This window comes from Cucurbita moschata, unplaced genomic scaffold (assembly GCF_002738365.1).
Source record: "Cucurbita moschata cultivar Rifu unplaced genomic scaffold, Cmos_1.0 Cmo_Scf00012, whole genome shotgun sequence".
In the NCBI taxonomy this organism is placed as follows: domain Eukaryota; kingdom Viridiplantae; phylum Streptophyta; class Magnoliopsida; order Cucurbitales; family Cucurbitaceae; genus Cucurbita; species Cucurbita moschata.
In genome coordinates this window covers 1,123,606-1,146,815 of record NW_019268528.1, presented here as the reverse complement: position 1 = coordinate 1,146,815, position 23,210 = coordinate 1,123,606, and the positions used below count along the sequence as shown (strand labels likewise).

At 34.7% G+C, this 23,210-nt stretch overlaps 3 protein-coding genes, 1 long non-coding RNA gene and 1 other non-coding gene across 7 annotated transcripts in view; 2 read left to right on the top strand and 3 right to left on the bottom strand.

Moving 5' to 3' along the window:
- Window positions 1-2,678: 2,678 nt before the first annotated feature.
- LOC111450662 (CBL-interacting serine/threonine-protein kinase 6-like) lies at window positions 2,679-4,437 on the top strand. The gene has a single exon (XM_023090896.1). The coding sequence runs from the start codon at window positions 2,995-2,997 to the stop codon at window positions 4,291-4,293; it is 1,299 nt and encodes a 432-aa protein (XP_022946664.1). The 5' UTR covers window positions 2,679-2,994; the 3' UTR covers window positions 4,294-4,437.
- Window positions 4,438-13,083: 8,646 nt separating this feature from the next.
- On the bottom strand, window positions 13,084-16,472 carry LOC111450664 (transcription factor bHLH69-like). The gene is made up of 7 exons (XM_023090899.1): window positions 16,009-16,472; window positions 15,799-15,894; window positions 15,551-15,718; window positions 15,412-15,477; window positions 14,347-14,412; window positions 14,157-14,228; window positions 13,084-13,635 (listed from the first exon to the last, which is right to left on the bottom strand). Exons 1-7 carry the CDS (start codon window positions 16,432-16,434, stop codon window positions 13,273-13,275), a joined length of 1,257 nt encoding a protein of 418 aa, XP_022946667.1. The 5' UTR covers window positions 16,435-16,472; the 3' UTR covers window positions 13,084-13,272.
- Window positions 16,473-19,457: 2,985 nt separating this feature from the next.
- LOC111450679 (NADP-dependent glyceraldehyde-3-phosphate dehydrogenase-like) lies at window positions 19,458-21,528 on the bottom strand. 3 transcript variants are annotated; one of them, XR_002711858.1, is made up of 4 exons: window positions 20,940-21,528; window positions 20,723-20,851; window positions 19,841-19,919; window positions 19,458-19,758 (listed from the first exon to the last, which is right to left on the bottom strand). XR_002711858.1 is itself a non-coding variant. In XM_023090920.1 (2 exons), exons 1-2 carry the CDS (start codon window positions 21,102-21,104, stop codon window positions 20,750-20,752), a joined length of 267 nt encoding a protein of 88 aa, XP_022946688.1. In that variant the 5' UTR covers window positions 21,105-21,528; the 3' UTR covers window positions 20,524-20,749. The 3 variants fall into 3 exon arrangements, 1 of the variants encoding a protein (XP_022946688.1); XR_002711857.1 differs by having other exon boundaries at window positions 19,841-20,851; window positions 20,940-21,148; window positions 21,311-21,528; XM_023090920.1 differs by lacking the exons at window positions 19,458-19,758; window positions 19,841-19,919 and having other exon boundaries at window positions 20,524-20,851.
- The window catches only part of LOC111450680, a 4,628-nt gene continuing 1,004 nt past the window's right edge, over window positions 19,587-23,210 (top strand). Inside the window, exons 1-2 of the long non-coding RNA XR_002711859.1 lie at window positions 19,587-19,598; window positions 20,711-20,718. This is a non-coding gene — a long non-coding RNA (uncharacterized LOC111450680). The remainder of the gene's footprint in view (window positions 19,599-20,710; window positions 20,719-23,210) is intronic.
- On the bottom strand, window positions 22,662-22,735 carry TRNAT-AGU. The gene has a single exon. It is a non-coding gene; the product is annotated as a tRNA-Thr (tRNA).

Below are 23,210 nucleotides of genomic sequence, written 5' to 3'. Positions count from 1 at the left end.
GTTTATTATTTACTGAGAATGGTTTGAGTTAAAAAATTTACAACCCGAACAATTCAATCAGGTCTAAAAATTGTCTCAACCTAATCCTACCTAAATCAACTCACGAACACTTCTAACATGAATCAAAAGATCAAAAGTTCAAATTTTAAAATTGTATCCAATTAAACGAGGAGCGTAAATAACGGACCGTCCAAATTTGGTTAGGTGTGAAATTGTCACGAACGTATAATACATCCATTTCATATGGTAATGGGTTAGTGCAATGGATAAACTCTAATTTCTTTTTTCTTTTTTTTCTTTTTGACTTTTCTTTGTCATAATTATATTTAACCTTTCAATGTACATATTTTTATTGTTCTTCCTTAAAAAAAGCATTTTTATTGTCTTTTTTTAACTCATTTTGATATTATTTATTTAACATTAGGGGATCTGTTTCTTATACGAATAAAAAGACAAAGATTCCGTCTAGTTTTAAATAATAATATTAATCATAAAATAATTAAAATTCATTTTACGACATCGTATAAGAGTGTAAAAGCCTCTCCCTAACAGATGCATTTTAAAACTGTGAAGTGGTGAGCGAGAAATAAATATGGTTTGGTTATACGGAGTAAATTGTTATAATTTATATTTTTCCTAATTACAATTCCACACATTTCCTTATATGCTTTTATTTATTTTAAAATTTAATGTGTTAATGGAAAACATGATTTTATTGCCATAATAAAAGTATTAATATGGTAACGATGCTGTATAAATTAAAAAAATAAATAGAAAAATTATAAATTTATATTTTTTTTATATTCATACTTTAGTTGCTTTGTCGATTTTTTTAAAAAAATTATAATTTAATATTTATTTTAATTATGTTAGTTCATGCATGTAAGTCCGAGAGAAAAAGCTTGTCCGGTAGCGGCCGTCGGGGGTGGTGGGGTCCATTGTCGGAAGAGCTTCTTATTTTATATATTTTATTAATTATTATTTATTTCTTAAAAATTGTCTTAAAAAATTAAATTAAAATTTAAAAATATTTTAAAAGTTTCAAAGAAAACTCTAAACTTAGTTTTAAAACTTTTGTATTTATGTTGAATATATAGAATGCTTCCAAGTTTGAAAACAAACCCACTTTTCATAGTCAACATGACACTGAATAAGAGACATGAATGAACGAAAATCATATTCAAATGAGATTCATAGTAATGTCCTACATCGGTTAGGGAGGAGAACGAAATACCTTAAGTGTGTGAAAATCTCTCCCTAGTAGACGCGTTTTAAAGCCTTGAGGGGAAGCCTGAAAGGGAAAACTCAAAGAGGACAATATCTGCTAGCGATGAATTTGGGGCGTTACAAATGGTATCAGAGTCAAACACCGGACGATGTGCTAGCGAGGAGGTTGTTCCCTTAAGGGGGTAGACATGAGGCGGTGTGTTCCCCGAAGGAGGTAGACAAAGGTTGTTCCCACACCGGATAATGTGCTAGCGAGGAGGTTGTCTCCCGAAGGGGGTAGACATGAGGCGGTGTGCCAATAAGGACGATGGGCTCTGAAGAGGGGTGGAATGTGATGTCTTCGGGGGTAGACATGAGACAGTGTACCAGTAAGGACGTTGGGCCCTGAAGAGGGGTGAATTGTGATATCCCACACCTCGAAGGAGGTAGACATGAGGCGGTATGCCAATAAGGACACTGTGCCCTAAAGAGAGGTGGATTGTGATGTCTGACATGGATTGAAATGGAGTTATTAATTAAATATTTGAATAAATAAATAAATAGATGTTTTAGTAATTAATTTTTAAATTTTATTAAAAATTTAAATAAATAAAGTGAACAATAATCTCAATAATTATTAAATTTCATGTACCAACTTCTTCTAGTCCAATCACATCGTTTAAGGAAAGTTAAATAAAAAAAACTGTTTACCTAGGACACGTGTCAGTACAGCAATGGTTGGGGACCATTGTAAGTGGGCCACACCAGCACCAGCACCAGAGCACAAGAATTTCATTTCTGGTGAATTTACAACTTTATCCCTTGGCTTCACGGGACCCACACCGCATCCCCCGTTACAAAAACCGTGACGGTTATTCCTTTATATTCCATGTTGTATCATTCCAAGACAAAATTCGCGACTTGTGGACCCCACCATTATATCATGAACTCAACTATATACACTATTTTGTACAAATATTAAATGGTAAATTTTTTTTTTAAATATTTTTTTAAGAATTACATGTCAATTTTGAAAAATTATATTTAGAATAGTTCACATTTACTTTTAAATTTAATAATAAATGTATATTTTAAAATTAATAATAAATTTAGCTTTATTGATTTAATACATCTAATTTAATTTTAAAGAAATCTATAAACTTTATTTATAGGGTCGATGATTTATTTTTATTTTTTATTTTTATAGGATTTAATCGCGAATAATAATTGAAAAGTAATCATAAAGTATTAAATTACAAATATTCGATATTGGATTAAAATTGCCACTTTTTCTATTATTTAAGAATTAAGAATATTCTATTATATATATATATATATTATTAAGAATATACAATTAATACACATTTATTTTTTGGATATAGAAGGAAGGAAAAAAGAAGACAGCGTAATCAGAAGAGGGGCATAAGAGGAATTTCACATCCAAAATCCATTATATAAGCTTTAAGGCGGTTTTAGTCCAGAAGAACGGAAGAAGAAAACCAGAACGCAGGCAGACAAAAGTTGTGGGATTTCAGAACACTTCTGGGAATGCGGAGAGATGAAATTGGCTTCGCTGATTCTGTTTGAGTTGATCGGAATATCCGGAACCTTTATCATTGGCGGCAGAAATTGTCACCGGAAACACGTCGAAGACGGGTGATCTAACTCCTTTCTCTTATCTCCTTCCCATTTCTCTTTATTAACTTCATTTAGATTCACTCTGTACGAATAAATAAACACAATAATCTACTGATCTCGATTCGATCGAGTTGGAATCTGGCGGTGCATATGGCGAATAAAGGCAGAGATGGTGAACACTCGAGTTTACTCGACGGGAAGTACGAATTCGGCCGTCTTTTAGGGCACGGGACCTTCGCTAAGGTTTACCATGCCCGGAATCTGCAAACGGGGAAGAGCGTTGCGATGAAAGTTGTTGGGAAGGAGAAGATCATCAAAATCGGCATGATGGAGCAGATCAAGAGAGAAATCTCTGTGATGAAAAGGGTGAAGCATCCGAATATTGTGGAGCTTCATGAGGTGATGGCGAGTAAATCGAAGATCTATTTTGCGATGGAGCTTGTTAGAGGCGGTGAACTGTTCTCCAAAATCGTGAAAGGTCGGTTGCGAGAGGATGTGGCTAGGGTTTACTTTCAGCAATTGATCTCTGCAATCGATTTCTGCCATAGCCGTGGTGTTTACCACCGCGATCTGAAACCGGAAAATCTGCTACTCGATCAGGACGGAAACCTTAAGGTCACCGATTTTGGCCTCACCGCCTTCTCGGAGCATTTGAAGCAAGACGGACTGTTGCACACGACATGCGGAACTCCGGCGTACGTTGCGCCGGAGGTTATGGGAAAGCAGGGATACGACGGGGCTAAGGCCGATCTCTGGTCCTGTGGAGTCATCCTGTACGTTCTTCTTGCCGGATACCTTCCATTCCAGGACGACAATATGGTGGCGATGTACCGGAAGATTTACAGAGGCGATTTCAGGTGTCCACCGTGGTTCTCTCCCGAAGCTCGCCGCCTTGTCACGAAGCTTCTAGATCCGAATCCGGTGACCAGAGTCGGTATCGCGAAGATCACATCGTCGTTATGGTTCAAGAAATCGGTACCGAAGAGTGTGATTACGAAGGAGCATGAAGAAATGGAGGAGAATTTGGCGAAATCGAATCAACCGGCGGAAACGTTGAATGCATTCCACATAATATCTCTATCGGAAGGGTTTGATTTGTCGCCGTTGTTCGAAGAGAAGAAGAGGGAGGAGAAAGAGGAGATTAGATTCTTGACTTCATCTCCGGCGAGCAGTGTGATATCGAAGCTTGAGGAAGTGGCGAAGGCAGTGAAGTTCGATGTGAGGAAGAGCGAGTCGTGGGTTCGATTGCAGGGGCAAGAGAAGGGGAGAAAGGGGAAACTAGCGATTGCGGTGGATATCTTTGCGATGACGCCGTCGTTTGTGGTGGTGGAGGTGAAGAAGGACAACGGAGACACTTTAGAATACAATCAATTCTGCAGGGAGGAGCTCCGGCCGGCATTGAAGGACATTGTTTGGACTTCTCCGACTGGGAGCTCGACCCCAGCTTGAAGAACGTCATTTCAAAGTTTAATTAGGCTTTAAGATTTCTTTCATCATATGTTCATGATCTCTTGTAATTTGTTTCTTAATTTCTTGTTTGATGATTATGATGAATCCATAATCCTAATGCCCATTTGTTCAAACTTGGTATTGGTATTGAATCAAGAGTCTGTTCTTGTTGGATGATGAAAATCCCACTTCGGCTAATTTAGTGAATGATGGTGAGTTTATAATCAAAATCGGCTGGAAATGATCATGTGTTTATAATCAAAGAATACTCTCTCCATCCGTACCAAGTCTTTTGGAAAATCCCAAAGTAAAGCCATGAGAGCTTATGCTTAAAGTGAACAATACATATCATTGTGAAGATTGGTGTTCCTCTAACATGCTATCAGAGAGCCATGCCCTAAATTTAGTCGTGCTAATAGATTGCATAGTAAAAAAATGAAGAAAAAGGAGTCGAGCCTCCATTAAGGGGGGGGGGGAGACGTACTTTGTTCGAGGTTTAGTGACTCAACTGAGGGACTTGGACTTGTAATAATTATATATTGGGTCGGTGACAACTTGAAACAATTTACGATTTCTAAGAAATACCCATATTAAAAAGTATGCTGATAGTAATTTTATGTTGGGTGAATAACAAACTTGCTTTGGACGGATCCAATTTCTGTTCGAGAGCCAAAGCGTGACTAATAAAGACTACCCGTATGAGATATTATAGAAAATGGCACTACCCGCCTGAGGTATCGTAGAAAATAGCCTAATAAAATCTACCCGCTCGAGGTATCATAGAAAACGGGATGAAATACAAAAATTAAATTAATTTTAAACCCTAATCTGAATCAAGAGGCATTATACTTGTACATCAATTTTATGGTTAAAGTTTTAAGTGCATTTTTGTAAGTGTATTATTCAATTACATTCATTGTCAAACAGTAAAAAAAGAAGTTACACTCTTTACGCTTTTACTGTTGTCAAAAGGTAAAAGCTTAGAGAATTAAGGTAAAAAGAAACAAAAAGGTCCAGTCTTGTCCTTGTTGTGTTCTAAAATATAATAATTGAAACCATATTTGTGATTTAAAAAAAAAAAAAAAAAATCTGTTTAACAGTAAAAGTTAACAAAGTTTTACCTTGGCATGTAGTAATTTATCTTGCAATTTCATTACCTTTACAAAATATACAACAAAATAAACCCAAGTAATATTTAATGTTAAAAAATGTAACGTCTCGTTTCCAAGATTTGGAATTTGACATTTGATAGTTCCAACATTTTGAGATCTCATATCGGTTGGAGAGGGGAACGAATCACTCCTTATAAGGACGTAGAAAGCTCAAATAAGACAATATCTACTAGCGGTGAGTCTGGACTGTTACAGACATTCACTGTGACAAGTCATGCTCCCTATTTGTCTTTAATTCCTTCTAAGACACTCGATAGCCTCAACATTCCTTTCCACCGTCATTTTCAGCATGACCGTGTTAACTACTTGTCTTAAATTGTCTTTAACAATACGTTACCTACTTGTCTTGATTATTCACAGATCAACACCGATCCTTTCAGAATGAAGTTCCTAAATAAAGAATTGTTCTCCGTCAAATATCTTATTAGTTCATTCATGTATCCTTTCGTTACTCGAAGCTTGCCGAACCAATTATTGAAAAAGGATGAAAAGATGGGCATAGGGTTGTTTGTATGATTTGCACATAGAATTGCTATGTACAATTATTGTCCTCTTTTGGGACAATAATCAAACACCTTTTATGTCCTCAAGCCTTCCTTTTTACACTTATTCCCACTCCTTTTGTTACTTTCAAAGCGTTTCTCCAATTTAAACCAAACATTTTTCGTGTTTCTTCTCTTTTTCATCTTCGAACTTAATTTTCGAGATTAACGAACTTTTGCCTTATAACCATTAAAACACCACTAAAGTAGATAAGCTTGAAGCAGAAAACATTGACCGTAGATTCTAAATCATAATAGTGTCTATAAGTTCAATTTTTTCTAAAAAATAGTGCATAAATAAAATAACCTCGAGTGAGAATATTCAAAAAAATTCCTTACCCAGAAAACTTTATCAACCGAATCCAATCCGGTTGAATTTATTGTTAATAAAAAAATGTATTTTTATTTCATTACTCTTAATTTAATATATCTATATATATATAAAAGACTGAGTTGCAAATATTAAATTATTTAAAATAAATAAAAATTTAATAAACCACCCAAACCAACTTAACCAAGAAATTTATGGTTGGATTGGATTAAGTTCATTGTTTAACAAGAACGGTTTAGACCGATAAAATTTATCTTGGAACCGCTGAATTAAGTTTAAAAGTTGTTAAACTGAACCTAACACAATGCACGAACACTATGATATATAAAATTAATAAATTCATGTCATAACGATATTTTTAACAAAAAAAAAAAAACACGAGATTATTAAAAACTTGAAAAAGCAAAAATAATGAATTTAAAAACTAAAAAGAAACTTTAAATAATTGTAATTAGGTAATGAAATAGACAAATTAAAAATGATTTGATGTACAAAAAGAACGACCCTTTTTCCATTCCTAATAAAATAATGTTATCTCTCAAATTAATTTTCAATAATTCAAATCATTTATTCTCTAAAGTCTTCAATTATTTCACTTTTTTTTTAATAAAAAAATTAATATTGAAATGAACGTGGGCATGAGGTTCCCTCGTCATCATCATTTTGTTGAAACGTTTGACGTTCGAGTCGAAAATCATGTTTTAACTGATTGAATTATACTCAATTTACTTTAGCCTCGTGAGAAGTGATTTTACGTCAATAACAGCTCCGCTTTCTTTTCATTCATTAGCTTGGCTTCAAAATATATGATTCGTAAAACGCTCAGAATTGAAGTAAATCCACAAGTACAATCGTTCTTTGTCGCTGAAATGTACCTACAAATTTGAAATAACCTAATCTTCTGAGTCGGACGCTTATCATTGTTTATTACTGTCGTAACCAACAATCGTTGTTTGTCGACATCCTCGTCATCCGTACGAAATAAATCGACGCACGGTGTGTATTCAAAGAAGGGTCTTTATGGAAATTCACTCACTATATTTTTTTACCATTCTATTTACCAATATTGTGCAAATTAGGGTTTATCCTTGTAGTTAACCTAATTTATTTTTTTAATATACTTTTATCTTTAGAAATTTTGGCCCATAATTGCAAATTGTAATAAAAAGAGGCCCTTTTATGCAAAGATCTTTGACGGGGTCAAGGTCCCATAGCCAAGGCCCAAAAGTTTAAAAGCCCAAATTGTTAGAAACTTAGGTCAAAGTTATTCGGTTCGGCTTTCGGGTTTTGGGTTAGTCATAATGATCCGACTTTTTGAACTTAGACTAACTAAGACGTTATTACATGCATGCTATAAAAGTAATTGAAAACTCGCGAGAAAAAGTATGAGACAAAACATTATCTTTAGAACAATTAAAATTTTTATTTGGGATCTCGGGAAAATCATTATAAAACATAAACTCTAAAATGCATGTTTAAAAATATCCCGTTGGTGATACACTGCTTAGTTAGAACACAAGTATGTATTACTTTCATACACATCGCCATCAGCCTCACACCTTTAAAACGTGTCTACTAGGGAGAAATTTACACACCCTCATAAAGAATGCTTCGTTCTCATCTCTAACCAATGTGAGATCTCACGTAAATCATATAGAACGAAAAAGTCAAATTGCAACCGCCCAAGCCCACCGCTAACCGATATTGTCCGCTTCAGCCCATTACATATCACCATCAGCCTCACAACTTTAAAACACGTCTGAGAGGAAGAGATTTCCACACCCTTATAAAGAATATTTCGCTTCTCTCTCTAACCGATATGAGATCTCACATAAATGATAAACCATATAGAACGAAAAAGTGAAAATGTTTCAATATGTCATAACTCTTACAAGCATACATATGCATGAGATCTTAATATCATGATGCAACATAGAAGATCTTTCATTCTCAAACAACATCATCACTTACTTTCATTCTCGTGATGCATCGTTGCTCATCGTCATCGACATATACATTGCTCGAACTCCCTTCTTCCTTGTTTCGTTCCTCGATGCTGGTTGTTCGGGTTCGGGTCCTTAGAAAAAGAAAAAGAAGAAGGTTATTGAATGAAGTAAAGAAAAGGGGAAGAGGGAGTGTTGATATATGATTGAAAAAGATGAAGAAAGAGGGGCCTGACAGAAAGAGAAATGAGCACAAACTGGTAAAGGTATGAACTTTTCTCATACAATTGCTTGCAGTGTGTGCTCACTCTCTTCTGTCAGCTCTTCCCAAACCCCAACAACTTCTTTTCATCATACAAACACACAAAGATTCATTAGGGTTTTCTTCTTCTTCTTCTTCTTCTTCTCTCTCTCTCTCTCAATCTTGATTTCTTTTCGTAACAAAGCTATATATAAAGACATGGACAACCACCACTATTCACTACTCATTCATTAGGTAATAAATTATGTAATCTCTCTTTTACGTCTCCCAACGATTTATCGGTTGCCTGATTCTGACCTCTGACTTCTTCTAATAATTATACGGAGGAGATGGATAGTACATAAAAAAGCAAGTGTATCCGTTCATGTAACTGGGTTTTCTCTTTTGGGTTTACCCATATGTAGGGAGAGGTTTCCACATGCTTATAACGAACATATTGTTCCTATGGGATCCCACGTTGGTTAGGGAGGAGAACGAAAGATTATTTATAAGGGTGTGAAAATCTCTCCTTAGCATACGCGTTTTAAAAACATTGAGGGAAAGTCTGAAAGGGAAAACCCAGAGAAATAATATTTGCTAACAGTGGATTTGGGCTGTTATAGTTCTTCTATCCAACCAGTGTGAGATCTTCCGTTTCCAAAAAGTTCAATCTTTTTGTATTGGGTTTTGGATGGTATGGAAAACGAATGAAACAAAAAAACCCTAAATCCAAGAGAGATCAAGAAAAAAGATTGATGAAAGAGAGAGTTGACTAAGACATGAAAGATGAAGAACAAGGGAGATGGAGATTGGGTTAATGTTCAATCTTTGAAGCATTGTTTTCATAATTTGTGTGGAGAAGCCATAATGGGCTTAGGGTTTGATTTGGAGCAATCAGATTGATTCAATAATGGTGGTGGTAGGGACATTTTGTCAACTTTTGTGGCTCAATTTTGGTTTGGATTCTGCACATTGGACAAGAGGGGGATGTGACTGCGTTAAACAAGGGACATTCACCATGCCAATGGGAACAAATTTCTTAAATATGCATTAAACCTATTGTTTCGTAACATAACGAGTTGAGTCAATGCTCGGTATGTAAGTTTGTTTATCCAAAACTACGAGCTTGTTATAATTCATTAATACGTAAACTTTTACGAGTTAGAAACCCTAATTAGGGTACCTGCCATACGAACTTAGGGTTCTAAGTCTCATAGCCCTTCAACATTAGTATACACTCTACATCAATTGTCGAGAAATAACTCACTTATAGTCTTATAAAATATAATTTTGTGTTTAACTCGGATATCTTTCAATAATTATAACTTTAGGCTCTAGTTTATAGGTTATCCATTATAACAATAGTACTCGAGTAGCTCATTTGAGTCAAACAATACTAAAGAGTCTTACGAGCCTATCTCAATAATTTTGTTTGCCAAATTCAACTCATCTGACCTCATCTCTAATGAAAAAAAAAACCTTTATATTATTTTAAAGTAGAAGGCTGACGAATGGACACTCTTATGAATTTTTTTATCAGTGGTGTGAGTGATCAAATCTTGCATCAATATAAAGCATTTGTTAGAAATTCAATGCATCGAGTACTAAAAAGACCATAAAAATTTGGAGAGATGGCATAGTTGCATCAACTAGTGAATACCTTCTATTCACTCTAGTCAAAGATCGCTCGGTTGGGTCTTTTCCCGTTTTTCTATTCCGGTCACGAGAAAAATACAATCTTATATGGCTGAATTTGACACGGACTCTATAACCTCTATCACCTATGATTATCAACGATCACATGGTCTATGTGTTAGAAGGTTCAACAGAAACGGTAGATCAAACTTATAATTTAACGGTTTTGAAGCTACCAACTCCACTGAAGCCCTGAAAGTCATGCATGAGAGATTAGATATCTATAGACTCGTATATCTAAAACGTAAGATATTGATATTGGAATAATGTCTCGGTCACTCTGCATTGACTTCTTTTCGTTGTTGAGAGGAATTTGATTTTGTGCATATTGAGTAGTCTTCCACATTTGTAAAAGCAAAGCAAAGATTTTGAAATCTCCAAACATTGCACTAATTAGGGCTATGAACAAACACCACAAACCCAAAAATATGAAAAGAAAATTCCTCTTTTCTTTTTGTTTCAACAACTTGTACCACTAACAATTCTTAGTGGGTTGCTAGCTTTTTTTTCCCTTCATGATCTAAAAAAAAGCTCATTTTAGGTTAAATTGGATCCGAGGTCAACCCAAAATCGAATCGAAGCACTGGGTTTTGGCCAATAATTGAAACGGTGGGACAAAATCAAATTGAACCGGTATCCAATTGGTCAAGTTCTGTTTTCTTTGATTTAGTCATTCTCAATTCCTAACAATTGAGCTGCAACAATGTGATAAACACTAACTGGCTATGTTGCGGCGATGACAAAACGCAAGTGGTTGTGTTGCGGTGGTGGCGACATATTGCGTCTAAGCTAAATGATGATATTCTTACCCACCAAATTTTGATAAAATCCCAAAATTTTGAGACAAAAGACATCGATACTTACCGAACAACAATAATTTTTTTAGGAAGAAATGTTGTTATATTTGTGTTTAATTCAATTGTTTCGAGAGTCGATGACTGCTTACGTGATTCTTCTTAACAAAAGTTGAGTGAGTTAGATTGAAAAAATATCCATAATTGTATCTTCGTTTTTTCATTTTTGTTCGGTTTATATTTCCTTGTAATTGTATATTATGTTTCAAATTTGGAAAAAAAAAAAAAAAACTCTCCTAGCATTAGATTATTTTTTGGATATTAAATAATTAAATGTACGTTGATTGTTTGACTTTTGATAAATCTTTGACATTATTTGGTGTTTTGTCAACTTTAGATTGACTTTGAATGATTTGAAAACTTTAATGAAATGTACGACAAGTTGGTATGAAAAACATATAGCAATTGAGATATTGCAAACTTCACCAAACTCGATGTCTAAAAAAATTTAAATTTTAATATTCCAACATGGTCCTCAACGACTTATTTACTATAATAATACCCATAATAATAAGTTAATTAATTAATAGTCGGAATAGGAATATGGATCGAGAATATTGATTTATTTTGATATTTCATTAGATATTCTATTACAAACAATAAGGAGTGTATACGAGTCGGGTTGGGTTGGTTGAGAAATTTTTTTAGACTAACAAAAAAAAAAAAAAGTCGGGTTGCAACAAAAAAAATTTCACTATCCAACCCTTTATTTTTAGTTTGGGTTAACGGCAACCCAACTTAAAATGTTAACTCAACCCAACCCAACTCTTATGATTTGAGTTGGATCGTTTCGGTTCAGATTGTCGGGTTCATAGATATTGAGATTTATTGAAAATTTGTAAAAGAGGCACCGAATTGAAAATAGTTATCTTTGGTCACATTCGATTAATTCACAAATTCAAGATAGAATTGAGACCATATAGAGTTGGATGATGTGAGTTTTATTTCTCCCATGTTCTGAATGCTCAATTAAAACGCACGTGGAACAATTTTAACCTAAAAAAAGTGACGTAGCTAGTTGAACTGTTGCTAATGATCTCCTACTCATGAACACTATATTAATTCGAAAGAAATTTAGACAAGACATTATTGTCTGTACTGTAATATTTACTTATGACGTCAAATATCCAAAAATGGACACTCTTTAATCTCTCTTTCTTTAGTTCATTTAATTATACTTGTAAAGTAAATACATTATTTATTCATTTAATTATACTTGTAAAGTAAATACATTAAAGTACGATCCACCAACAATACAGGCCCAGGAATTGGTTGGGCTGGTTGGGGAGTCGGACTGAAAACCAGATGGTCCGGCCCATTATTTTCAGCCCAAGCAGGCCCACTTAGAATATCATGTAGGTCTACAAATAATAAGTCCCTAACATTTCAGGGCCTCATTTTTTTGACGTACACGGGTTGGGTTGAAAAAACTTTCGGACGTTAACGGGTGATCTAAATGATATGAGTAGGATTCACAGCCCAACTATATCTATTTTCGAGTTGGGTTAAAAGGAAAAGGAAAGAGGTTCTCAAACGATATTATTTATATATTTCAAATAAAATATAGGTACGTTGCTAATCAATTTCTATCATTAAAGTGAACCGATTCAAGTAGTTTAATGTTCGTTTATTGGGTTAAGTTGAATATTTGATTTTTTTTAAAAAACAAAACAATTAAAATAACTTTGGTCAATGTTCAATCATAAAAATGGAATCAAATTGATCTAAGCTTCCATAATTAAAAAGTTTTAACAATGACACGTCAGCATTTTATTTAAATAAAACAAATCAATTAGAATTATTAGGGGTTGACTTAAGTCCTAATCTACTTCTTTAAATCAACAAACAAACACCAACCAACACTTAATTAATCAAATTATGTTCTTTAATCTTCATATAAGGGGTCCATATGGCCCACGCAAAAGCAATCATATTAAGATTAATCATAATCATTTTTTAATTAAGCTCATTATTACTCAATATTTTATTTAATTTCATCACCAAAAAAAAAAGAAAAAAAAAAGCACTTCAATTTTTAATAAAGAAAAAAAAAGGGAATATACAATTTCTTCCCTACTAAAGGCTAGGCAAATACGGCGCCGTATTGAGTCACTAAAGAGGAGCCATATTTCCATAGACTTTAGTCGGCATTGGCTTTACCAAGTCAACGTTCGATTCTCCGTTTACATAATCTCGTCAACTCACGGCCGCGAAACGGAGGCAGAGTCTCTGACAGCTCTGTCGACGGTGCCGTTACCCAAGACGGTTGACTGACTGGTCAACGCCGAGAGGCTGGGAGAAGTGGGGGCATCTCCTCCGCCCTTCGATGTCGTGATGGGGCGGCTGTGACACGTGGCAGCAGAGATAGCGGTGGCGAGAGAGATGGGCATGAGGCAGAGGCCTTTGCCTTGTAAGTACTGCATGGCGGAGCCCATGTCCTCCTCCATTAACTTCACCACCTGGTTCTCCGTTATCGCCATCGCGTCGTTACTCGTCGGAGCTCCAGCAGAGGTCTGTCCAACAGCCCCACCGGTTTCGTTGGACAGGTTGCAATCAGTGCCATCCTAAAAGAAGATCCCACATCAATTATTATAAGCTACGTAATTTATATTTATCTAATAGAATATCAAAGCTCATCAAGCTCGATAGGTTGACTTTTTAAGACATGACAAATCATGGACTAAGGATTATTCCAAATGTCCTTTTCCATGATAAAGGGTGTATGAAGACTTTAATTTCTTCCTCTAGAGTAGTTTTCAATGGGCCCTCATTCCTATCCTTTAGGATTCAAACCTACTACTAATCAATTAGTTAACAGCCGACCACCACTCACATTCTACCACAAAATTCATGCCGAACCAAGAAGAAACCCACAAATCTACAAACTTTCAAGCCTAACACAAAATTCAACGACCTTTTGATTTGAATATTCTAAGATTCGAAAATCAAATAACATCCAGATCTAAAAAGTTCTAAGTTCTAAAGAGAAGCTTTGAAACCTATAAAAACTAATTTAGTCTCTAAAATTATCCCATGAAATATAAAATTCAAAGTTCCAACATTGTCAGAAGTGATGGGGTGATACCTGAGTGGAAGAATCGGGTAGAAGGGAAGGCATGGCGGCGGTGGCACCGCCCAATCTGCTGACGCTCAGAACCTGCAAGCAAAGAGCCAACAAAGAAAAGCAATACAAATTTGTTTAAGTTATCTTGTATGTCTGTAACAGTTGTGAGAGAAACAAGGCACAGAAAGATAAAGATAAAAAGAAAGATTACTTTGACTTGAAGCTGAAGGAACTTTACGTAGTCTATGATCTCATCCAGCATTGAAGCCTTGTCTGTCTGTCATTCCAAAAACCCAACCTCTTTACAATCATCCTAATTATTCTTTCATTTCCATCATCATTATTATTATTATTCCTACCAATACCTTCCAAATAATATAACTTCAAATAAATATAATCAAAATCACACCGAACGTTTTCCAAACGACTACTTAACTAATACAACATCTATTATAATAAACTCTTTCGTTTGTATTATACTAAAATTGAATCTTAAATGGGTCGAAATCTCAAGTGACAACATGAAATCAATTTGAACATAGTTCAATAAGACCAAACATTTTCCAAACGACTAGTTAACAAATACAACATCGATTAGTGGATCAGAGTTCAAATCTACATCGCCATATGTTGTGTTGAACCCAACGAAAACAATACAAAAAATCCGACAACCAAAGAATAGAGAGATCAAATCATAAACTCTTTCATTTGTATTATACTAAGATTGAGTCTCAAATTGGATTGGAATCTCAAGTGACATATGAAATCGACTTGACCATAGTTCAACGAGCATATTATTTATATTATACTAAAAGAGTTTGAATCTCGAGAAAACATACCCAACCCATTAAAGAAAATGGTATTAGAAGCTTGTATACTATTTAAAATCTTTCTATACTTTACACATGTTGACATATTTTATTAAAAGAATGTATTCAACAATAATTTGGAGACTTTGTTCATTCAAATAAGCTAAACCAACCTCACATCTTAAAATAATATTCTTAATTCTTTTTCTTATCTTATAAATAAATTATATATAATTTAAGCTTATTTTAAAATTTGGATTCCTTGTGATACTTTATTTGGGGCTGCAAATCCCGCAAACTAAGAGTACGGTCTCCGGCCGAGAAATACAAAATATACAGATAGAGATTATGATAATTTGACGTGGCAGAACCAGAACCGTCGAATAAATTAAAAGGGAACCTGCTGTCGACACGTGTAAGCGAAATTACGAAAAAGACCCTAGTGAAATGGAAAAGACGAAACTGACCTTGTTAGCGTTGGGAACCAGTTCTTGCAGACCTTTCATTCTCTCTGCAATTCGTTCTCTTCGTAACTGTTAACAATTACAAAGTAAGAAAATGAAAATTCCAAAAATGAAAGGAAAATAAACGGAGGAAGTTAATTACTCTTTCCGCTATACTGTGAGGATCTGTGGCTTGTCCTCTCCGAGCTCTGACTCTCTGCCGGGGCTGAGCTGATGTTGCAGAACCACCGCCGGAGCCAGGGACAGACGGAGGTGGAGGATTGATTGATACCGGAGCTATGAAGTTCTGTTTCTGTGAATTTGAATTTCCCTGCAGATTGGTGAAATGAAGTTTTAAAATAATGGTGAGGTTATTTTTTGAAGTCTACGATTGAATCGAACTCTACTTACTGCCTGAAATTGATTCTGGCTCTGGCTGGAACCAGAGGCGTTCAGAAACCCGGTGAATTCGTTGAAGATGGAGGGAATGACAGAGCCGTGGTTAATCTGAAGGATTTATAAAATTAATTTACAGGAATAAAATCGAAATGGTACTAAATCGAAACCTAATTTTCGAATTGAACGATTAGCGATTGGATTTGAGAGTTTGATTTTGAGTACCGGATTAGGGCATTTGAAGGACGAAGAGCCTTCGACATCAACGACGTCGTTACTAAGCATTGGAAGGAGACTGGAATCGTCGGAGACGGTGGCGATTCCTCTCGACATGAGTAACTGCTGTTGAAGCAAGGCCATGGCCATTTTGCCCGCTGGAGTTGCGTCGCCGATCTGAAACGCGACATTGTCGGGATTAGATGGCGGCGGTGGCTGGGGAGGGAGGTTTGAGTGGGGATTTGGAAGTCCGACGGGGAGTTCCCAGGGAGGGGGAGCGGTGGAGAGGATTTGGTCGAGGAAATCATCAGAGGAGAAGGAAGGTGGATGGAAGACGGAAGTCTGAAGGTGGTGGTGGAGTTGAGAGTCGTCGGTCTCCGGTGGGTGGTTACGGCGGTGGCTATGGAGGTCGGGGAGGGAGTTGGTGAGTCTCATATCAGTCCGGCGAGAAATAATCAGAGGAGTGAGGGAGCCATGGAAGGTGGGATTACTGAGATTTTATAGTGGAAGATAAAGACAATTTGGTCATTTTCAAGTAACAAAGAAGCGCGTGACGCTCACTTTCTTTTATTATATATATATATATTACAAATTTTACATTTTTATTAAACTAATTAAATTGATTTTAGATAAATTTATCAAAGGTCTTTAATTAATTTATATAATTCTCCCATACCTACTTTCCAAATTCTCTATTTTATTTTATCGAATAATTTAATGATATTAACCATTTTTAATATGTCTGTCTATATATGTACAGAGATGATCTCGAGACGGAGACAGAAAAAGTTCCTATTTTATTTTTCATTACTGTAAAATTTTCGTTTTTAGTTTCGTTTACTACCCAAGAAAATGCAAGGTTGGGAACGGGATGGAGAATGTAATTTACGTTTTCAACCCCATTTAGCTGACAGTTTTAAGTATATAAAAAATTAATTTAACTTATTAAATAATGATTAATATAGGCTAGAAAATGTACAAAATTTGAAGACATTGGACATTAATGTAGCAATATTTGTCCAAAAATTTGACAAAATTTGTAATAATAATAGGATTTTGAGCGCGTGAGAGAAAATCATCTAAAGAAGCGAGTGGAGTTTGAAAAGACATATCCAAGTAGGCCTCAAAAAATAGCCGCCACAAGCTTAATTTTCATTTTATTTTAATTTATTTTCCCACTAATTTTAACACCAATCGCGGCAACACAGTTAGTTTAATAACTAATTATCAGGAGCGTCAATTTTTCAAACAAATAAATTTTAATTAAAAAAGAAAATTCTTTTTTGAATTATAACAACCATTTTGACTCAAAAACAAAATATTCCCGTTAAATTATTTCCATTTTTACCATTTATTAATTATATAAAAATACTTTTCTAAAATTAGATTATAAATCTATCAGAAATGATGACAAAACTATAATGAGTGATGCAAGAAATGTTAGAGTTATCAGCCATCCAACTGAAATTTAAATTCGAGTCCGAATCTGAGATATGGGATATTACAATTTAATATGAGTCAAACCATATATCAAATTCAGTAACATTTACCTCTAAAAAATCTGAGCGGGCTCCTGCGCCCTTCTTTGTTTAGTTCGTTTATCTCGGTGATCACCCTCTAAAATTAGAATCGGGATGGAGATTCTGAATCGGTGTAGGGAACACCAATTCTAGTTCTAGTACGTAATTTAATATGTTTAAATATACTGATATTCTTATGCAACTAAATTATCATTATACAACGTATCTCGTAGATGGATGGATACAGATGAATAAAACATTATTTAATATTATTATTTTGTCTTGATTTTTTTTAATGGACATTAAATATTATATCAAGTTCATATAGAATTGGGTTAAATATTTATATGTGAACTAACAGCTATGAGGAATAAATCAAATTTAAAATAACAATAAAATAAATATTTGTCTATCATATGATCATTACTTTTATTAATTAAATATTTTGGGATTTCCAAAACAAGCTAGGTGGCTATGGTTGCCACTTTATTATATATATATATATATATATATATATTGGGGATATTTATTTTCTTAGTAACAAATAAGATTTATGTCACATGTGCCATTTAATATCATATCACATGGTATATAACTAAGGGTTTACAAAGTTTAGATGAAGGGAATAATGAAAGTGTGACATTATTTTTTTAATAATATTTATAATTAATTCATGATAGTGATTTTCTAAAATTTTATTTATTTGAAAAAAAAGCTAAATTAATGGGCAATTTTACGTTTTTAATATAATTTTTATTTAAAAAATAAACGTTCTAATAAATCCAACATAGTCTTCAACATACATAAAGTGAGGTAGGACTGAGATTGGAGAATATAATGCCCATCTTGGCCCCGTTTTGCTAAAAAAAAAGAAAAATCTTCCCCCTCTCTCCTTCATTTTCGTTTAAATGGGAACTTCTCATCAGAGGGTAGGTTAAATGGACATATCTAATCGTAACTCACCTTATTATCAACTTTGTCGTCTTTATATCATTAAAGATTAAATGCAATAACTCAAAATCAAAACGTTGTTATATCAATCACCGACCAACTCGTTATATAAAAGACAATAAAGGTTAGAGGCTCAAATTTTCACTTCTCCCCATTGTTCGTTGACTTAAAAATAAGAGATTTTTAGATAAGAGATTTTTAGATAAGAGATTTGACATCATTGGACAAGAGTGGAAGGGAAGGAGAACTAGTTTTAAGAAGACTACATACCATATTTCTTTTTAACATTATCTAGCTTAAGACTACGGTATAAATAAAGCTAACAAACTAACTAACACATTGCCTTCTCTTTTGTACTCTTGGCACAATGTTGCTCCCTTTTCTTTTGCATCCTCGTTGACGACTCGGTCACAACCGGAATAATGTCCGAGTCGTCTTCAGGTGCACCAACAGTTAATTTAGCCACATGAGCCTTTACTTTCTCCACCAAAGCATCTGCGATGGACTCCATTGCCAAAACAACCTTAACAGCAGTACACCTTTGGCCATTGTCATAGAAAGGACACGAGAAGGAGAATGAAATATTCTTTATAAGAGTGTGAAAACCTCTCCCTAGCAGATGCGTTCTAAGAACCTTACCGGAAAGCCCAAAAGGGAAACCCCAAAGAGGACCATATTTACTCGCAGTGGGCTTGAGCCGTTACAAATGGTATCAGAGTCAAACATCGGGCGATGTGCCAGCGAGGACACTGGATCCCGAAGGGGGTGGATTGGGGGATCCCACATCGATTGAAGAAGAGAACGAGTGTCTACGAGGACGTTGGGCCCTAAAGGAGGGTGGATTGTGAGATCCCACCTCGGTTGAGGAGGAGAACGAAATATTTTTTATAAGAGTGTGGAAACCTCTCTCTACCAAACACGTTTTAAAAACTTTGAGTGGAAGCCCGAAAAGAAAAGTTTGAATAAGACAATATCTATTAGCGGTGGGCTTAAGTTGTACTCTGCCGTAAGGATGAAGAAGAAGAACAAGAACAAGTTGTCTTCTTTCTATCAAATCAGCCTAGTATAGATTTTCATGGATGTCAAAGAATGGAAACTGGGAAGCAAATACGAGTCTGGTATCAACCAGTATAAACGAATCTGCTCTCACCTGAAAGAAAAGCCTCCCTTTATGATGTAAACGGCATCCTCGAGCACAATGCAGGCGTCTTTGCCTCCCAGTTCCATCTGAAGAGGTATCATGCCTGCCTTCTTTGAGATTGCAATGCCGGTATCCCCACCGATAAAGCTGCACAAAAAAAAGGGAAGTATAAAACAGAGACACCCAAATGGAAGACCTCGTGAATCAAGTGGAATGAAGCAGTGTTTACCTTACACAGTCGACACCCCAATGCATCGTGAGGACATCACCAATCTCAGAACCTTTTCCGGTGACACAGCTAATAAGACCTTTAGGAAAACCAGCTAGGTTGAAGCAATTTTTATTCTTTTAAAACTTACAATACTTTTATAGGCATTTCAAAACTATAATAGTGGGTAGAAATACGGTCGAATGTTGGGTGGAAATTGAGACTCCGAATGTGGTGTTAGATCCAAATTTTCATTTCAGGTCGCCACTCCAAAAAACTTGTCCTCAGTTCGGATTGTAGGCTGAAATGAAGCTGGAATCGCTAGTAATTGTCAGTTAGCCATACGGCAATGAAATTATTCCTAGGTCTCACACACTGTCCGTCACACTATGGGATCTGGCCATGCCCGAAGTCATTACCTTAACTATAAGGAGGGGATGCTGAAGGTGGGGCTAGTGACTAAAGTGAAGTCGTAACAAGGTAGCCATATTGGAAGGTGCAGCTGGATCACCTCCTTTTCAGGGAGAGCTAATATTTATTGGGTATTTTGGTTTGACACTGCTTCATACCCAAAAAGAAGCAAGCTACATCTGAGTTAAACTTGGAAATGGAAGTCTTCTTTCATTTCTCGACAGTGAAGTAGGAGTAAGCTCGTGAACTTATTATCCTAGGTCGGAACAAGTTGATAGGATCCCCTTTTTTACGTTCCATTTCAAGTGACTATCACATCATTCCATGTCACAATTTACCATTCATATCACCATTACTCAATTTTCATCTAACATTCTAACAAGTTTCGATGTTTTAAAACGTATATAAACGATAAAACAGTTGAGACAGAACATTATCATCTAAAAGTAGTCTTGTCCAAGACATAGCAGAGAAGAAGAGGAGAACATGTACCTTGGAAGTAAGGCAATATTTGGTCCTTTAATTTCCAGGGAAACTATCAGCAACCAAGAACTTCCCCTCTCCCAAGATCCTAACACCTTCTTCAGCACAATATGAAACAAGATCTCCAGATCTCACAACCTTCACACCATTCAAACGTATTCAAACCATTACCACTTCATATTTTTCATGGAAAAAGCTACCAGTCCAACAAAAACAACAACAGTACCTCGGTCACTGGATCTTTGGCCGGCATTGCAATTTCCTTCACCAAGCACTCAGCAATGGGGGCTTTGTGTTCTTTCAAAATCGCAGCAGCTTTGTGAAGAACCTCAGCTCTCCTCCACAATGGAGTCTTTGCCCATGATTCCTGAGCAGCTTTGGCTATTTCCATCACTTTATTAACCTCCTCTTGGTTACAGGCTTTTTATCAAACACCTTACAGGCATAAATTTCCGTCTAAACACTCTCATACTTCACAAACATTTCTATTAACCGCCAACAATTTTTCAACAAATGTCTCGTAAATCGAACTTCAGAATCTCAGAATTCGAAGAGAATAGAAGAAAATCATGGAGAGTTGGGTTCTTTTTGTTATACCTTGAACTCTGTACTTCGTCTTCCTCGTTGTGGGGATAATGGCGACGGTTTTCCCCGATGAGGATTTCTTTCTTCCACTCTCCTTCGGCATAGTATTTGTACACTTCACCATAGAGAATCTCTGCAAAAACTCCATTACCTGCCATGGAAATTCATCAGAACAGAATTGGGTATTTGGGGAAGAATCCGAAGATTGAACCATCGACCTATAAATTTGTAATTGGTATGGTTTTTCATTTGAGTTGAACAATAATTGACATGTACTGGTTTATTTAAAATCGTAGATCCAAATCTTTCTTACCTAATTTATTGTATGAAAATCGAATATAGAAACACTAATTATCGTAATCGATAAGGAGAGGATTTCAATAAGAACGTGACCAACGAATTTGGGGTCCGAATTTGGTTAGAAGATGAAGGTGAGGATTTCAAAGAAAGATAAAATTTCTCTACGCATTCAAACTTTATTTATTTTTTTTTTTTAATGTTCAAGTTGAGCGAGCGAGCAATGTACGATACAAATTTTGATAGCGATCTATTTGATCCATATAATTTTTCTACAACTTTCTTAACATAAAATGTCGTTTTTGATATAATTAACGAGTACGAAGATTTGAATCTCTGATCTCAAAAGAAGAAGTACATATCAATTATTATTCAAATAGGTTAAATTTCACCTAAAATAAACCCTAAACAAGGTTCGAACCTCATTCGATAATATTTTTATTTTGGCTTCTCGTTTCTTGTTTTCAATTCCACAAAAACAAAAGCGAGAAACAAGAAATCGATACCGAACCCAATTTCGTTCTTTTGTTCTTCATAAATAAGAATTAGAAACGTTATCAAGCATGTTAAGATTTTTGTATTTTCTCTTATTTTTAGGGTCCTATTATATTCAAATTCGAGTGTAACCCAGTAGATTTACATCAATTATCATTTCGATTATCGATAAGTTCATTAAATAGTGTCTCTCCTCCAAGAAAGTTGGGCGGGTGAGCGGGTGATGGGGACGTGTTTGTCACTAACATAAAATTCAAAACTATTCTCTTAGCTCATCCTTTATTGAAGAGGTCCCCGTCTTTGAATATAATGCATAGTGGGAAGGAATTTATGGATAGTATAATTCAAAGTTTGATTATATTTTAGTTAAGTACTTTAATAATTATTATGTTTTTATTCCTTCTTCAAATTAAATGTTTAATATTACAAAACAATAATTAATTAAAATGAATAAATAATATAATATTTTAGATATTAAATTGTAAAGTTATATAATTCAAATTTGTTATATTTATTAACGGAAATTAATTGGATTTTACAGTTGCGGGAAAAAGAGGAAAATTTCAAAAACTGCTTTCATTGAGAGTCGAACTCAAGACCTCCCGCTTACTAAACGGGTGCTCTAACCAACTGAGCTATGAAAGCTCTGTTTGCCATTCTTAACAATATTTTATTACTACTAGTGTATTTAAGGAGATACAACATTTTGAAAAGAAAATAATAAATCTGCTAAATAAACTGAAATGTTTAATATATCCTTTTTATTTTGTTTCCCTTAAATATCTAAATTTTTAAAGTTGTGTTTTATATGTTCTTAATAAATTTAAAATATTAAAAATTAATTGATATAAATATAAATTTTATATTTAATAAATTTGTAACTTTTAAATATATCATTCTCGACCAAACAGACATTTAATTCAATTTTAGAGACCAAAATGAAATTTAATTTATTAAATTTAAATATATTGATAATTTTCTAAATTTTAGTATTTCTTTTTCAACTTACTTTGAGCTCTTATTTATTTATTTATTTATTCAATTTTTTTCATTTATTTATTTTAGTCTCTATACTACAATTTTACCCAAAATCGCTTTTTTTTTTTTTTTTTTTTTTTTA

Excerpts from the sequence above, each read along its gene's own strand:
- LOC111450662 (XM_023090896.1), top strand. The coding sequence starts at position 2,995 with ATGGCGAATAAAGGCAGAGATGGTGAACACTCGAGTTTACTCGACGGG.
- LOC111450664 (XM_023090899.1), bottom strand. The coding sequence starts at position 16,434 with ATGAGACTCACCAACTCCCTCCCCGACCTCCATAGCCACCGCCGTAAC. Across the intron at positions 15,719-15,798 it reads GCCAGAATCAATTTCAGGCA|GGAAATTCAAATTCACAGAA; the intron begins GTAAGTAGAGTT and ends ACCAATCTGCAG. Across the intron at positions 14,413-15,411 it reads TGGTTCCCAACGCTAACAAG|ACAGACAAGGCTTCAATGCT; the intron begins GTCAGTTTCGTC and ends TTGGAATGACAG.
- LOC111450679 (XM_023090920.1), bottom strand. The coding sequence starts at position 21,104 with ATGGAAATAGCCAAAGCTGCTCAGGAATCATGGGCAAAGACTCCATTG. Across the intron at positions 20,852-20,939 it reads CCAAAGATCCAGTGACCGAG|GTTGTGAGATCTGGAGATCT; the intron begins GTACTGTTGTTG and ends AATGGTGTGAAG.